This window comes from Pelodiscus sinensis, chromosome 2 (assembly GCF_049634645.1).
Source record: "Pelodiscus sinensis isolate JC-2024 chromosome 2, ASM4963464v1, whole genome shotgun sequence".
NCBI classification, from domain to species: domain Eukaryota; kingdom Metazoa; phylum Chordata; order Testudines; family Trionychidae; genus Pelodiscus; species Pelodiscus sinensis.
Genome location: NC_134712.1, coordinates 217,254,747 through 217,271,769, shown reverse-complemented (window position 1 = coordinate 217,271,769; position 17,023 = coordinate 217,254,747). Strand labels below are relative to the sequence as shown.

The 17,023-nt window shown below is 44.6% G+C and overlaps 1 protein-coding gene across 2 annotated transcripts in view; it reads left to right on the top strand.

Moving 5' to 3' along the window:
- The first annotated feature begins 3,517 nt into the window (after window positions 1-3,517).
- The window catches only part of CROT (carnitine O-octanoyltransferase), a 29,879-nt gene continuing 16,373 nt past the window's right edge, over window positions 3,518-17,023 (top strand). Inside the window, exons 1-5 of one of the 2 annotated variants that reach the window (XM_075922435.1) lie at window positions 3,518-3,680; window positions 4,369-4,492; window positions 10,187-10,311; window positions 13,478-13,659; window positions 13,865-13,989. In XM_075922435.1, the coding sequence (XP_075778550.1) occupies window positions 4,378-4,492; window positions 10,187-10,311; window positions 13,478-13,659; window positions 13,865-13,989 (547 nt within the window). In that variant the 5' untranslated portion in view covers window positions 3,518-3,680; window positions 4,369-4,377. Of the gene's footprint in view, window positions 3,681-4,368; window positions 4,493-10,186; window positions 10,312-13,477; window positions 13,660-13,864; window positions 13,990-17,023 lie in introns of those variants that run through there. The other variant, XM_006119480.3, reaches the window with a different exon arrangement.

Genomic DNA, 17,023 nt, shown 5'->3' with positions numbered 1-17,023 from the left:
GGGATGGTGAAGGCAGACTTTGCTTGGGCCTCTGAGTCCAAAGGCACCTGCCACTACCCATTGGGGAGATCCACAGCAGTGCCCTCTCCAACTTATCTAGGCATAGGGTAGCTGTTGGACACAGTAATGGTATTGAGCTTCCAACAGTCCACACAGAACCAGATTGTCCCATCCCTCTTGAAGACCAACACCACAGAAAAGGCCCACGGACTGGAGGACAGCTGGATTACCCTGTTGTTTTTCCAATCTCTCTCCAAGTCCTGGGCAGCTTTCTGTGGTTCAGAATGGGGTACACCTGATGGGGAAATGGCTCCCATATTCAGGGAGTGGATAGCCAGGTTAGTGAGCTCATGCTGGTTGGAAAACAGCTGCTTTTGCAAACACAGCAGCTCTCTGATCTCTGTCTTCAGTGCAGGAGTTAGCTGGTCAGAAAGGGGAATTGATTCCAGTGAGATATCACCCCAGCTTCTGGGAGGAGACCCACTAAGGGATCCTCTCTCCCCACTGCCCACATACAGCCAGCACCAACATTTTTCTGTACCAGTATGGCTTCATCATGTTGACATAGTATATCTGCTAGCTGTGAGCCTGGTTGGACAATTCCACCACATAGTTCACCTCATTTATCTGTCTGATGACCTTGAAAGGGCTGTCCCAGGATGCCTGCAGCTTGTTCTTTCTCATGGGGATGAGAAGCATCACTTGGTCCCCAGTGGCATAAAAGTGAGCACATGTACCAGAGTTTCTGCTTCTTTTGTGCCCTGGCTAGATTCTCAGTGAGCTCTTTCTGGAAGGTCAGTACATACTCCATCACTGATTTTCCAGCAGGAGAGGTCTCCACCTCCCATTCATCCCTCATTAGGTCTAGGAACCCCCTTACTTTCCTTCCCTATAGAAACTCAAGTGAGGAGAACCCTGTGGATTTCTGGGGCATCCCTGTATGTGACTAGCAGATGGGGTAAGTACTTGCCCAAGAATAATCCTTTATCTTCACAGCATGGATATTTTACAGGACCTTAGCATTGTTTGATTCTGGCCCAACCTACCATGCCCATATTTTGTTCCTCACCCTAAAAAAATTATGGGTACACTTATTTTATAGGTTAGTAGATTATGACACTTATCACTACATATTAATAAGGATTATCTCATGCCCAAAACTATTTCCTTTGGCCTTTCTAGCAGCTTCTCTGCCCTGCTGTCCATGTTGTGATTACCGACCAGTTCTGGCACCAGATGAACTGGCACAGCTTTAGGTTTAGTTCCCCTATTTCATTCCTCATAGCTGAGGGGCAGCTGAGTGAGCATGTTATCGAGAACACAGGTTACTTGCTATCTTATTCTACTATGCTTTAGCTGTTCATACAGGATACAGGCTGGCATGTCCCTGCAGCCCCTGATAATGTTAGAGCAGGGGGGTCTCCACATGCTGTCCTTGCCAGCTGACACCACTCCTGCAGCTCCCATTAATCAATAATGGAGAACAGTGGCCAGTGGAGGCTGTGGGGTCGGTGCCTGTAGATGAGGGGCAGCACATGGAGCCACTGCTGAACATGCCAGCTGCTTTTGGGGGTATTACAGCTTAATACTATGGTTAACTATGAATACCTACAATGAATACCTTATAATGAATACATACTGCGTTTATATGCTGGAAATAATAATGAATTATTATGACTCAACCCAAGCAAAGCATGTTATCTAGTATGGCAGGACAGCAGCAGAGCCCCGGATGGCAGCAGGGCGACTGGGGAGAATGCGGAACCATGGACAGCAGGGGGGCCACTGGGAGAGCATGAAGCTTTGGGCAGCAGCAGAGCCTCCTGAGTGACAGCAGAGCCACTGGGGAGAGACTGTTGGTGGGAGCACAGCCATTGGTGGGAGCACAGAGCCCCAAGTGGCAGTGAAGCCACCATGGGGAGAGCAAAGTCCTAGGCAGCATCAGGGCTGCCAGGAGGGTAAGCAGAGTCCCAAGCAGCAGCGGAGCATCCAAGGGGAGGAAAGAGCTCCCAGAGAGTGGAGCTCCAGGTGGCAGCAGAGCCATGCGAGAAGAAGCGGAGTTCCCCACTTCTGTGGGGAGAGCAGAATCCTGGGTGGCAGTGGAACCACTAGGGGAAAGGCAGAGCCCCTGACTATAGGGGAAAAGCAAAGCCCCCAGGTGGCTGGGGGAAAGCAGAGTTCCCACTGCATTGACCTCTCCTGGTCTCACAAATTCCCAGGTTTCAGACAAGTCAGTGGTTATACATTTACACCCACTGCCTCTCCCTCGTTACAGAGATTTATCATTTGGGGGAAATTACAGACTTATTTTGTTGCGGAGCCAAGTGAAACCCAGCTTTTTATTTCATACTTAACAAATAATTAGATAAATAAGGTGAGTGAAGTAATAACTTTTATTAGTCCAACTTCCCTTACTGCAAGATAACTTTTGAGCCATACAAAGCTCTTCAGACCTGGGTAAAACCACAGTGCATACAAATAGGCTGCGTCTACATTGGCACGATCTTGCTCCAAAGCGGCCGCTTTTGTGCAAAAACATGCTGCCTGTCTACACTGGCGGGGAGTTCTTGTGCAAGAACACTGATGTTCTAATGTGAGAAATCAGTGCTTCTTGTGCAAGAACTATGATGCTCCCGTTCAGGAATAAACCCTCTTGTGCAACTGTTCTTGCGCAAATCGCCAGTGTAGACAGGCAACATGAATTTCTTGCGCAAGAAAGCCCGATGGCTAAAATGGCACGGATGCTCTTGCGCAAAAGCACATCTCGTGCGCAAAGGCACGTGCCAGTGCAGACGCTCTCTTGAGCAAATACTTTAACGCAAGAACTCTTGCGTTAAAGCGTATTTGCACAAGATCATGCCAATGTAGACGTAGCCATAATGAATTACATTTTTAACAGGTTCCAAATGGATTATTTTGATTACATTTCCAAAGCTTTACTCTTCCATTGAGGAATTTTTAAAATCAGTTTGGCCTTAAATAAAGAGCTGGGCATAAGGAACCCATTGCAGCTCCCTTCTGGAGGCTGAGAGTCTCACACATTGACCATGGTCTTTGGGCAGGGTTCCATGCCCTGCCTGTGTATGGGCCAGGGAAGTGTGTGTGCAGGAGTCCCTGTGGCGTAAGTAAGTAGAGCTGGTGTGTATATGGGGGGGCTGTCTATGGGGGAAGGACGGGGGTGAGCAGGGCGTAAGTGTCCCCCTTAGGGTGAGCCGGACTGTGGTGTGTGTGTGTGTGTGTGCGCAGAGGTCCCCATGCAGTGAGCAGGGCCACCAGGCGTTGAGTGGGGCTGTGATGACACATTCCTCTTGCCCATACGGTGCGGGGAGGGGGGGGGAGCTGGAGTGTACGTGCGGGAGGCTCCCTGTGCGGTGAGCGGGGCAGTGATGACAGGTTCCCCGGGCGGTGAGCGGCTCTGTGCATGTGGGGGGAGGGGTTCAGCGCCAGGGGGCGGTCTGCGCCTGCGGGGTTCAGCGGGGCCGGGAGCCGAGCGGGGCTGTGGCCCCTTCCCGTTCCCCAGCGCGTGCGGCGTTTCTCGCCGGGGGTGGGTCGGTCTGTGGGCGCGCAGCTCCCCGCCGCTGCGGAGTGACGCGACTCCGGCCTGACGCGGCCCCGCCCGCCGCGGAGCAGGGCGAGACCTCGGCGGCGCTTGCTGCTGCTGCTGCGGCGGGCGCGCGAGGGTGAGCTGGGCTGGGCTGGGCTGGGCTGGGCGAGTCCGGGGCCTGCGGCGCGAACCGGGCAGCGCCTACAGCCCCGGCCGCTGTCCCCGCTGGGCTGTCCCGAGCCGCGGTCGCTGCGAGGGGGGGGCCAGGCAGACCCTCCCCCGGCCAAGGCTGCCAGCTGCAGCGCGGGGGGGGGGCCCGGGCCTGGGCTCGGGCTCAGCGAGCTGCCTGCGCCCCTCAACCGTCACCGCTTTGTGCCTGGGCCGGGCGCGCCCCGGTGTGACACAGGCTGCCCCCCGCCCCCAGTGCGCTCTCCCACCACCGTGCCCGCAGCTGCCCCGCTAACCGGCCGCCGGGCCGGGCATGGGAACGGGTGACAGGAATGCCCCCAGCCACCGAGAGATGGGAAGTCTGCATAGCCGCCTCCCCCCGCCCTCTGTGGCCTGGCTTGGCAGAGTTAATGAGACCTAACCCCAGAACTGTAAACAGATAGTTGACTAGTTCACATCCCTATTGCCTTGTATAGTTTCTCTATTGGACATAATAGCCTTAGCCGGGCTTGATGATCTCTTCTAGGTCTTTACATTTCAGAGACTATTTGTTTTATAATATGAGAGGCAGAGATCCAAGCAAAATAGGTAAAAGTGGAGTGGGGAGACATAAGTATTTATCTAATTCAGGCTGCATAATTACTATTTTGCTTCAGATCCACATCATGGAAAATCAAGTATTAGAATCCTCTGAAGAGAGAACATTCCAGTACCAGAGTTCTCTTCCTTCGCTACCAGTTCCTGCGCTTGATGAATCTTTGAGGAAATACCTTGATGCAGGTATAGCTGTTATAATTGCTTTAATACACTTTGTGTTTTTGAGAGGTCTAAATAGGAAATAGGTGCTTGGTTGCTTGTGGCTGCTTTTGTTTGTCTAATGTCCCCATGTAAATAAAGACACTTTATTTTTAAATACACTGAATTTCCAACACTCCGGTCATCTGAAGAAGTGGGCTGTGCCCACAAAAGCTCATGATACCATCTACATGTTTTGTTAGTCTTTAAAGTGCAACTAGACTAGTTGTTGTTTTTTTAAGTTTTTCCTCTTACAGACTGACTTGGCTGTCCCTATGAAGCTTTTTAAATTTGTATTCCTGTTATTTATACAGCTTCAAAAGCCTGCTTGTGTCTTTTGAGCTATCTGATTTGGCAGGGCTCCTGCACTAAAGAACTTACTAACTATTAAAATATCAGGAACAGATGATAGGGACAAATCAAACAAAATAGATTTGAAATACAGGTGACCCCTGAATTGCGACCGTCCGGCCTGCAACACTCGCATTTATGACAAACCTGCTCTGGCCCAGCCAGCTCAGGGTGCTGTTTGCGCCTGGCCAAGCCCCTGGCCTACCAGTTCATGGCACTGTTTGCACCACAGGGCCACCTACTGCCCGGCCTAGCTCCTGGCTGGCTCAGGGTGCTGTTTGCACCATGCTGTGGGGCTGCCTACTGTCCTGCAGAGCCCCGTGGCTCCAGGAGACTACAACTCCCAAGAGGCAAAGTGGATCAGGAACGGAACCCGCATTCATAACATTGCCCCTATGGGCAATAAGGGTTCAAGTTATAACATCTCGACTTATGATGGTTCTCCAGGAATCAATTAGGTTGTAAATGTGGGGATCACCTGTACGATACGCAATTTGTGTAGCACAATTTGTGTATCTTATTTTGATTTTAGGGTGCTGTGTAGACATGCCCTAAGTTACAACTCATAAGCTACAAATGCAATCATTCTACTAATCAAATCACTCTGAATAACTCAAATGTCGCCCTGACTTGAGCTAGAGTAGCTTGAGTGCACTAACTCAAGCTGTCTGTTGCTGTGAAGACAAGCCTTATATTGGTATGGTTAACTGAGGGTATGACTATATCTAAAAATCCTACAGCAGCAGTGAGGTGGCTGTCATGTATGTAGATACCTTAGCATTGGAAGGATTTTGCCCATTACTATAGTAAATGTACTGTATTGAGAGGTGATATTGAGTGAACAAAAGATCTCTCCATTGACCTTGTTTAGTCTACATTTGGGGTGAGGGAGGTAGGTTAGCTTAAATGCATCACACAGAGCATAATATTTAGCTAGGTCTACCAAAAGTGTAGGTGAAGAGCAGACCTATGGCTTTTATGCTACTCCTTTTGATTCACAGCGCTAAATTAATGATCATATTGTTGAAAAAAATAGTAAAATGTCTCAAACATTTTTGTTGCAAAAACAAACCCATTTTATTTTCTCCCTGTAGTGCAGGCAGTTCACTAGAATTAAAGATGTGCTGTTATTGTGGATAGATTGTAACATGGTAGAGTGGGATACTAAAAATGAAGTTTGTAAATCAAACCTGCCTCTCCCAATTAATAAATAAACTACATCTGAATGAATTAAAGCTCTTTCAGATCATTTACATGCTTTTGCTCTTGAATTGCTGCATACAGCCCAGAGTTTAACTTGGCAGATCTCAGCATTATTAATAAGGTTAATTCAACTGTTTACTATCCTACCCAGTCACCCACATAAATCCCAAAAGGTCAAACAAGATAAGTATATTTATCAGTGTAGTACAATAAAACTTTGAGACAGAGATGCAGCTTAGGGTCCTGATTCTGCAATGAACTCCATGCAGGTACAGATCATGTGCCAATATGTGTAGTGTTCCTTTCTGTGCTGGAGCCCCACAAAATGTGTGTCTGTTACAACTCTGAGCTTGCAGTCCTGACTGTTTAGCACAACTATAGAGCCTTATGCTTTCAGCTCTGGAGGCAGGGTGAATAAAAATTTTATTTTAAAAATATTTACACTTTTGTATGTAATTTATTTCTTTTAAATAATAAACCTGTTTATAATTAACTCTAAATTGAATGCACAGTATGATGCCTGCAGTACTTATAAACTCTTAATATATTTTAAATATAAATATATGCTGAATCTGTAAGCCCCTGTCAAAAACTTTGACTTAAAAATGTGTTTTTTTTATTTTTAAAGAAAAAAATCAAGGGAAAAAAAATCTAACTTTTGAGATCAAGCTTTATGAATATGGCATGTTTGGTCATGTGCTTCATTAGAGGCTTGTTTTGTTACCATCTTAATATAGCTTGATAGAAATCATGAGCAAAAAGTTTTCTAGTAAATAATCTTTTCTTCTCCATTTTCTAAAATACTAAAATGTACAGTAATTTTAATCTGTTAAGAATCTGAAAATATTAAGCTAAATCACGACTTCGGAAATGTATATAGGTATGAGTACCCTTTTAGGTGTTTAGTGGTTAGATCAACCAATGAAGATGCATCTGTATTTAAAAAAAATAACTGAAGTACAATTGGAGAAGTTGATTAGAATTGATTATTTAAATTTAGGCTTTCTACATAATGATTTAAATCCGTCTACCCTGCCTGGAAGTCCTCCATTCAGTGCTTGGTATGTTGGTTGTGTGTGGAAAAAATACCCCCCCCCCCCCATCATGTACAGTATGTGGAAAAAATACCCTCCCCCAATTGACATAAATTTCACTGATTTCAAGACACTCTTCTGCCAAAATAGCTACCACTGCTTGTTGGGGGTGGTTTCTGTACCGTGTATTGAGTAATATATGGAAGATCTTACAGTGGTGCAGCTCTAATGATACAGCTGTGCCACTGTACGGTTCATTGTAGATATAACATTGTAAACAAGAAGTTATGTTGGCAATGGCAGCACTGTAAGAAATATATATATATATATAAACAGCACAGGCTCATGGGTAGCCAAATGAGATACCTCAGGCTTGGATAGTGTAGAACTAGTTTCTGAGAGAAATTCTGGCTATGTTGCATTAATGAAAAATTACCTTCTTAGATGTAGGGATGATTACTAATGAGAGATAAGTTGTTACATTGGTGAGCTGTCAGAATCCATGCCGATCGCAAGATACACAAAATATGATTGTGCAATATAATTCAGCAACCCATCCAGATAGATGTTTTGGAGAAAGACTTCATTAGAACAAAATCCTGCCTTCTATTCACACACAAAAATTCCCTCCCCTCCTCCCGCCTCCACTGGTAGAAACATAGTAGAAAATTCATTTTATTCACCCAAATAGATAAGTGTCAGCAGACCATTATCCAGTGTTCTGTTCTCTAGAGTAACTTGTTCCTGAGACTATGAGGAATGAGCACTATGCTCATTTGTTCTTTTCTGAAAACATCAATTGACAAACCAGTTAAAGGAATTTCTGGTATGGAAAGCATCCAAAATACAAATGTATGCTTTTTTATATGAAGATGTAGTCCTTGCATTGGCAATTTGAAAGCACAAAAATGGATGCAAAATTACCCAATGCTAAGAGAATGTCACGATATATATTGGGCTCATTGAATCATTACAACTGGACTTAGTTTTTTAAAAGACCCATTATAATTGTATTTCCATTAAACATGTCTTATGAGCATATATGAAAACGTAGAGTATTAGCCAATATAAATTATCATGCAATCTTAAGGATAATACAGGGGTCTTACTTACAAAACTAGTAGCCATGCCCAAAGTATTTCAGAAGTATTGTGCTACTAAATTAAGATAGCAGAGTGTGACATCTACTTTCCATTCACATCCTGCAGATGTATATGGCTACCAAAGATGCAAGGTTAGAGAATCAGGTCCTTAGATTTTAACCAAAGAGGTTTTGTGAGGAGCAGGACACCCTCAGGAACCTAAAGGGGTTATCTAATTTAATTAATGATAAAGCCTACCTATGACTATCCAGAGATGATGATCTAAAAAGATAGTCTTTACCCCAGTGAACTTACTATCAAAGTATAAGAGACAACACATCTAGAAGAGTACAAGAAAACAGCAAGATACAATTGGTCAGTAGGATAGGCAGCGGTCTCAGCGTTAGGGATGTAAGTGACTAGGCATATTGGGTAGTTGAGTCACAACTCAATTAGTCACTTCTCCCCCCCTCTCTCTTCCCTTGCTGCCTGTATTAGATAACACTATTAGAGGCAACAAGTGGGGGAGAGCTGGAACCTGTGCTGGGGGGAGCCGACTTAAAAGCTGGTTCCACCCAGCACCATTTCCATTGGGGGGCAAGGGAGGCAGAGGCACAGCAGGGGACTGCGTCTGGCTGCTCTTACTACATTCAAAAAGCAGAGCCACAGTGGGGGACTGGGTGTATCTGGAACACACACACAAGCTTGTCTTCAAAGGCTTATGGACAGTTTTTTTCAAAGCTTGACAAGACTTTGGACTTACTATAAGCCTAAAAGAAGTTAACAATACGCCAAGCAGTTGAGGAAGCACTTTTCATCAGGATCAACACCTAAGAACTTGTAGTGGTGAACAAATTCACGTACCTGGGGTACTTTATCACAATCAACCTTTCACTAAAAATAGAACTCAGAATTTGTAATGTCTAGACTGAGAGAGAGGGTATGGCAACAAACAAAACAAAATCCCCAAACCTAACAGAACACACAAAGATCTGTGTGTATTGTGCATGTGTTATCAACACACATTTGTATAGGAGCAAGAAATGGATGTCATACTCTTCATCAGGAAAAGAGGCTCAACAGCTTTTATAAGCATTTCCTCAATTTGAATCGTTGGAATCTCCTGGAGGGACAGAGTCACTGATACTGAGGTTCTCAAATGGGCCAGCAAACCCAGTACGCAAACACTCCTCAGAGATGCTTCCACTGGCTTGGGCATGTGTTCCAAATGAATTATGGGCACGTCCCAAAGGACATTCTCTATGGCAAATTGGCATTTGGAAAAAGACACAAGACATTTTAAGGATATGTGCAAGGAAGACCTCAAAAAATGGATATGAATGTGGACAAACAGGGAGATCACACTCAAGACCGTAGCTTTTGGAAACAAGAACTTAACCGAGACCTCCCAGAGTTAGGAGAGAAAGCAGTCCATTTTAGCAGAGGAGAAAAGAGTCTGCTGAAGGCAACCATGTTCGCAGCTACCATTACATCAACTGAGTAAAGTTTTTACCTGTCGGGGCAGATACGTATGGCCTCTTAAGACTGAAGGATGCCTACTATGTGTTTCTCAAATGTGTGGACTCATTCAGTGTGTTAGTCTGGTACTGTGCCCACCAAGTAGACACACGTTTAATTAGCAAACATGTTCCTTGGGAACTCCATAATGTTAGAACTCCATAATATCTGCTAGCATAGACCTTAGATATTTCTGTTTTCAGTCTCTTGATTCACTTTTCTTTGATATTGCAGACCTTTTGCATCCACTTCTTCCTGCTTTTATTTTATAGGTGTGATAATCTTGATTAACTTATATTTTAAAAAATATATTTTTACATTAGTTTCCTAGCTCCTATTCTGGCCTTTTAAAAATATCATATTTTCTTCTAGCAAAGACTTGATTGATTTGTTTATTTTAAACATTACTCTTGGGTTCTTTCAGCTTTAGTGTCCCCATGGGGTAGAGGCGATATGAATCTGTATTCATATACATTTTCCTTTATTTACAGTAAAACCATTCTTAAATCAAGAAGAATATCAAAGAACTGAGGAAATAGTTAAAAAGTTTGAACATGGGATTGGAAAAGAGTTGCAGCATAAATTACTGGAAAGGGCTAAAACAAAGAAGAATTGGGTATGTTTTGAACTATGATTTTATAAGGTTATAAAATATTTCCTGGGTGTCTTGATAAATCTAGTTTTTGGTTTTGCTGCATAAATGAGCCAACACTATATTGTAATAAAAGTGAGTGCAATTCATGCTTACAATTAAATGTGCACACTCCATCGTAGCAGACAGATTAATGTGCAGTGCCACTTTGCATAATGTTATGCCATTTTAATAGATATCGTTCAGATTACACAATACCATCAGAGGCCCTCATAGCTCTGAAGGAATCAGCTTTGCTAGTTCATTGCTGTGGGTAAAATGTGTGCAGCAAGTCCTCCCCTCTGCCCCCAAAATATCATTCTGTCCATAATATAATCTGCACACCCCTTGCCTCCTCCCCATTTGAGAACCTCTGGTTTATCTTCATCTATCAGTTACTCAATTATATTACAGGCAGTCCCCGGGTTACGTACAAGATAGGGACTGTAGGTTTGTACTTAAGTCGGAGCTGGCATCCAGATTCAGCCGCTGCTGAAACTGACCAGCGGCTGACTGCAGGAAGCCTGAGGCAGAGTTGCTCTGCCCCGGGCTTCCTGGAATCAGCTGCTGATCAGTTTTAACAGCAGCTGAATCTGGACACCTGGGACAGAGCAGCTGGGGCGCTGCCGGGTAGGTTCCCGCAGCGCCACACCTCAGCCGAGGAGCGGCGCTACTGGACCAACTCAGCAGCACCCCAGCTGCTCTGCCCCAGGCGTCTCCAAGTTAGCCGCTGCTGAAACTGACCAGCGGCTGACTACAGGAAGCCCGAGGCAGAGTTGCTGTGCCCCGGGCTTCCTGGAATCAGCCGCTGATCAGTTTCAGCAGCAGCTGACTTGGGGACACCTGGGATAGAGCACCTGGGGTGCTGCCGGGTTGGTCCCCGCAGCGCTGAGGTGTGGCGCTGCGGGGACCTACCCGGCAGCGCCCCAGCTGCTCTGTCCCAGGCGTCCAGATTCAGCTGCTGCTGAAACAGATCAGCAGCGGCTGAATCAGGACTCCTGGGGCAGAGCAGCTGGGGTGCTGCCAGGTTGGTACAGTAGCGCCAAGGAGCGACGCTGCGGGACCGAGCGGCACTGCGGGACCAACCGGCAGCGCCCCAGCTGTTCTGCACCAGGAGTCCCGAGAAAAGCCTGGTCTGCTGGGGGGGGTGGGGGGTGGACTAGCTGCACACCCCCCCCCCCCCCCAGCAGACCATGGAGATGCAGGTGGTGGGACCGAGACGCGCCGCGGTCCCACCGCCCGGGTCCTCCGCGGCTTTGCTCTGCGTCTCCCTGGTCTGCAGACCAGGGAGACGCGGAGCAAAGCCGCGGAGGACCCGGGCGGGACCGCGGCGTGTCTGGGCGCTCCAGCCGCCCGGGTCCTCCGCGGCTTTGCTCCCTGGTCTGCTGGGCCCCACCCCCCTCTCCCCGCAGCAGACCAGGGAGATGCGGAGCAGCTTTTCTCACCCCGGAGGATGAGGGCGGCGGGACCTCGGCGCGTCTGGGCAGTCCCACTGCCCACATCCTCCGGGGCGAGAAAAGCCCGGTTCATAAGTGCGGATCCGACTTAAGTCGGATCCGCGTAACTTGGGGACTGCCTGTATACCTTTCTCTGATAAATCGAGGAGCCCATTATCAATTTTTTTGTTCTCTGTGTAGCTACATATAGTTAGCCCCTTAAACTTTTCTTTGTTGAGAGAAAGAATTTCCACTCCTTGAACCTTTGACTATAGGGCATGCTTTCCAGTCCTTTAATCATTCTAATGACTCTTCAATTTATCATCATTCTTCTTGAAGTGTGAATGCTAGAACTGGAAATGTATTCCAGGAGTAGTCATACCTGTGCCAGATAGAAGTAATAATATACTCCCTACTCCCACTCAGTGTTGCCGTGTTTATTCATTAACCCTTTAGTATCACACTGGGAACTCATACTCAACTGATAGGCTTTGGCCCACAATATTTTTAAATTGTCTTTTTCCCAGAATACAGCCCCTCATCCCTGTAACTAAACCTATATTCTTTGTTTTTGGAAGTATACATTTACTTTTGGTCTTCTTCAAATGCACATTGTTTACTTGTTCCAGTTTACATGGGACCCATATTGCTCTGTATTAGTGACCTGTCTGCACTATTTACCAATCTTTGTCATCTGTAAATATATTTTCTTCCTAATCATGCCCCCAATATTCATTTTTCTGTGCCCCCATTTGGGATGCACCTCACCATTTGGGGACCATTGGTGTAGGGTAAAGAACCGATCCCTGAGGGATCCTACAAGAAACACTCTTGCTCAGTGATTATAGCCCATTTACAATCATATGGTGGAAGCTAGATAGAAGAGATGGGAGAGGTAATGTCTTTCATTGGATCAGTGTCTGTTGGTGAGAGAGATGAGCTTTCAAGCTTATTCAGAGCTGTTCAGGTTTTCTTGAGACCTGTCAATTAGCCAGGTTTTAATCCATATTATTTGCACCATATTAATTTTGTATTGTTCTAGGCTTTTTTTAAATAAAAACATTGTGGTGTACCAAATTGGGTATCTTACAGAAGTCTGTTACATTAATTCCTAGCTTTGTCAGCTAAACTTTTAATTTCAACAGCAAATAACATCTCTGGGAATTGCAACAGTCATCAGCTACAACAACTGGTTACAAAGTAAGTAATTTAGCACCTGGAAATGTAATGTAGCTGTCTCAGCACACTCAGCAAGTGCTTTGCGGATTGCTGGTCTGCCTTTCACATTTCAGGAACTGTTTCATAGTATTAAAAAAAAATAGATGGGTACAATAAAACTCTCAAGTGATTATTATAGAGCAGGGGCTCTCAAACTTCACTGCACTGCACATCTCACAAAATAAATTGCTACATATCCCCAGAAGTGGGAACCAAAGCCTGAGCCACAATGCCCCTGGTGGGGTGGGGTCAAAGCCAAAGCCAAAGAGCTTCAGCTCCACGCAGGGGGCCTGTAATATAAGCTGCACTGGTAAGGGCAGAAGCCCTTGAGTTTTGGCTTTGGTTCTGGGGCAGTGGGGCCCTGGAACTCATCAAGTCTAAGCCAGCCTGGTGATCCCATTAAGATGGGGCCACAACTCACATTGGGAGAAAGTGCAACCACTTATATAGACCTATGCCTAAAATATATTGTGATGCTTATCTCTGTTCCTTTTCAGCTGGAAGAATGGTGGTTGAATGTGGCTTATCTTGATGCCCGCATACCAACACAAATATATTACAACTTTGGAGGCCCAGGCCCTTACCTTGAACACTACTGGCCACCCAAAGAAGGAACTCAAATAGAAAGAGGATGCATAGCTACATGGCATACCTTGAAATACTGGGAGCTAATAAGAACGTAAGAAATAAAAAAAATGTAATTGTTTCTAAATATCAGTGTACTATGCACGCTTACAATCATGAACAAAATGGGCCAAGTTCTTTCTAGATGTAACTCCACTATACTTGGATGAATTTTGCCATTTTGATTTGTTGATGTAATTTTCTCCCCATGTTTAAAAGTTAATCAGAAACTATGCTTTTGTATATTCTGTTTACTGCAGGGAAAAACTGGCTGTGCATAGACATGGAAATATGCCTTTGGACATGAACCAGTTCCGAATGCTGTTCTGTACTTGCAAGATTCCAGGGATTACTAGAGATTCTTTAAGCAGCTATTTTAGAACTGGTAAACATATGCAGCTTTGCTGGGGTAACAGATAACTGATTTATGTTACAGGACTAAAGTGTGGTCATGTTAACAATGAAACAAAAACTGTATTCTTTGCCTGTTTAAAAACTTGCTCTAGCCAGAGAGAATTTTGATTAGTCATATATTGGTGTCACAGGTTACCTCATCTTTGTACTGTGTACGTCCCACAGCTGAGTTGATTTTTGTTGTACCTTCTAAATTGGAATTTATCTTTATAATTTGGTTGGATACTGACAAAGATAAAGGAGTCAGGTCAGATCAAATAAAGGGTTAGAGCATCAGGAATGGACACATTGGAGAACGTGCAACAGAGGGCGACAAAAATGATTAGGGGGCTGGAGCACATGACTTATGAGGAGGGGTTGAGGGATTTGGACTTAACCACATATGCTCAATCATAAACTAATTTTGGGGGGGAGGGGGTTAAAAAAAAGACACAGTAAAGAGTGGCAGTCAGCTTATGAATGGGTCATTTTGTTTTACCAAATTTTTTTTTTAAACTTGGCGGGAGCGGAAGGATTTGGCAAACTTCAGTTCCCAGCCTAGCAGGGCAAACTGCTGGCAGACAGCACATTTTATGTATCTGGTGCATTTGTAGGTACGGAGTCCCTTAGCTCCCATTGGCTGCTGTTTGTTGTTCCCAGCCAATGGGAGCTGCAGGAAGCCATGAGAGCTGAGGTACTAGCTGCCAGTTCCAGCGCTCCTATTGGCCAGAAATGGGGAATCAGACACTAGGAGCTTCAGGACTCCATGCCTGCAGACACTCCAGGTAAACAAAATATCCTGACATGCCAGTGGCTTACACTGATGAGCAGGGACCAGTAGTTTGCAAACCGCTGATACAGTGTTAGCTTATGAACGGGTCATGTGATTTTTAGCTTGGGGGATCAACTTATGAATGAACGGGCTTGTGACTGAGTATATATGGTGTGTTTAGTATACAGAAGAGTGAGGGGGGATTTGATAGCAGCCTTTAACTACCTGAAGGGGCATTCCAAAGAGAATGGAGAGAAGCAGTTCTCAGTGGTGACAGATGACAGAACGAGGAGCGATGTTTTCAAGTTGCAGTGGGGGAAGTCTAAGTTGGAATAGGATGAACTATTTTACTAGGAGGGTGGTGAAGCACTGGAATGGGTTACCTTGGGAGGAGGTGGAATCTCCATCTCTAGAAGTTTTTAAGTCCTGTCTTGACAAAGCCCTGGCTGGGATGATTTATTTTGGATTGGTTCTGCTTTTAGCAGGGGGTTGGATTCCAAGTCTTTTCCAACCCTATGATTCTATTTTTACCCTCACCTCGTGTCCCTTTTGGTATAGAATGTAGTGCTTACTTCTTGCTGTTGAATAAACTGGGTTATATCAAATTATTTTTTTGCAACTATCGCACTTGTTTATGCCAGTAGTAAATATGCATGCCCTGAAAATTATAATATGGACTTGTAATTCCCTCCATATTTCTGTCCCCATAATCTCCTTTTAAGGAACATGCTCCCCATGTGTTTTGTTTCTCCCTCCTCCAAATTTTCAGCTTCCCTCCATCTCACTTCTGTCTTGTCAAAAGTTTTACTTGCCAAGTGTCCTCTGTAATCTGTCCCTTTAAGCTCCTGGGGCTTTTGTGGATACTACAAGCATAAGAACCATGGGAAGACTAGAGTGAGGCGGGGGTACCTAATAAGCTTTGTAAAGATTGGGGATTTCTCCAACAAATCTCATATGGCTCAGTAAGATGTTGATGCACTTACTTCAGTACACTCCTGTATAACTCCTAAGGTTCTTGGAGTGGAATCCCCCTTCTCTCTCCCCCCCCCTCCCCCCCATAGACCGTAAGGTGTGTGGATTAGTGAGCTCAGGAAGTCAAGAGAACATGGGGAATGCATTCCCTATTCTCCTTTCCTCCACAATTCCTTGTTAGGACTGTAATAAACATTTGAATATGGGAATTTCTTTTATTGTTAAAGAAAAGTTAAGTTTGCATACACTAGCAATGGTTTGAATGTGCATGACCTTTCAAGAACATTGATTAAAAAAGAAAATCCAAGCAATAGAAACCATAGCACCCAAAGAACCTCAGTTATGTCGCTGTGAAGATGCAAGCCTGTGATCTCGCTTCTTGGCATGTAGTGTATTTCATATGTTTCTGACAGCACTTTTTGTGCTACTTTATCACTCCACTAGTTTTTGCTGTTTTCACATAAGTGCTGTAATTTCATCTCCAATGATGAGATTTACATGTAGAGACATTCTAGAGGAGGGACAATGTCTTAATTTTGCTATACATCTAAAACAGGAATTTATAAATTTTGAAGTATTATAAAGAAGGATATAAAGCAAACCAATTAGTATATTAATAAGATCAATGCATTTTTATGGGCATTCATTAAATGGAGCTCTATATATATCATATACATAATAGTTTAGTACATTTCTCATTTTTCTAAAGCAAAGATATGAGGCAGAGTTAAAGTTTGAAGAGACCTAATTTCAGAAGTGCAACTTTAGCTTTGTGTTTTATGCGTTTCTAACTTTTTTGTCTTCAACTTGGTCAAACCTTAACTGTATGTTGTTAATTTTTGTGTGGCATAATTAATAATATTGTCTAAGTAATTACTGGCAAGACTTCCAGTGGTGAGTGCAATAACTGCATCTGTGCATAGTATTAAACATTCATGTACCAGTGTTCAAATACTCAGATTTGCCTATTCAAATTGAGTACTAGTTGATCCATTTTTGCATTAATTCCTGATTTGTATAGCAAAACATTATAGCATGTGCTACAAAGTGTTTTTGCTTATCTTTACAGCAGTGTTTCTCAAAGTGGTCCCCAAAACCATTTTGAGAAACCTGCTAACTGGCCACTCCGGTGTGTTTATTTACCGGCTCTGCGGCCACAGAGCTTTGCAGCCTGGCCCAAACCGCTTCCCACAACTCCCTTTGGCTGCAAACAGTGAACTGTAGCCAATAGGAGCTGGTAAATTAAACACACCAGAGTGACCAGTCAGCAGGTTTCTCCGAA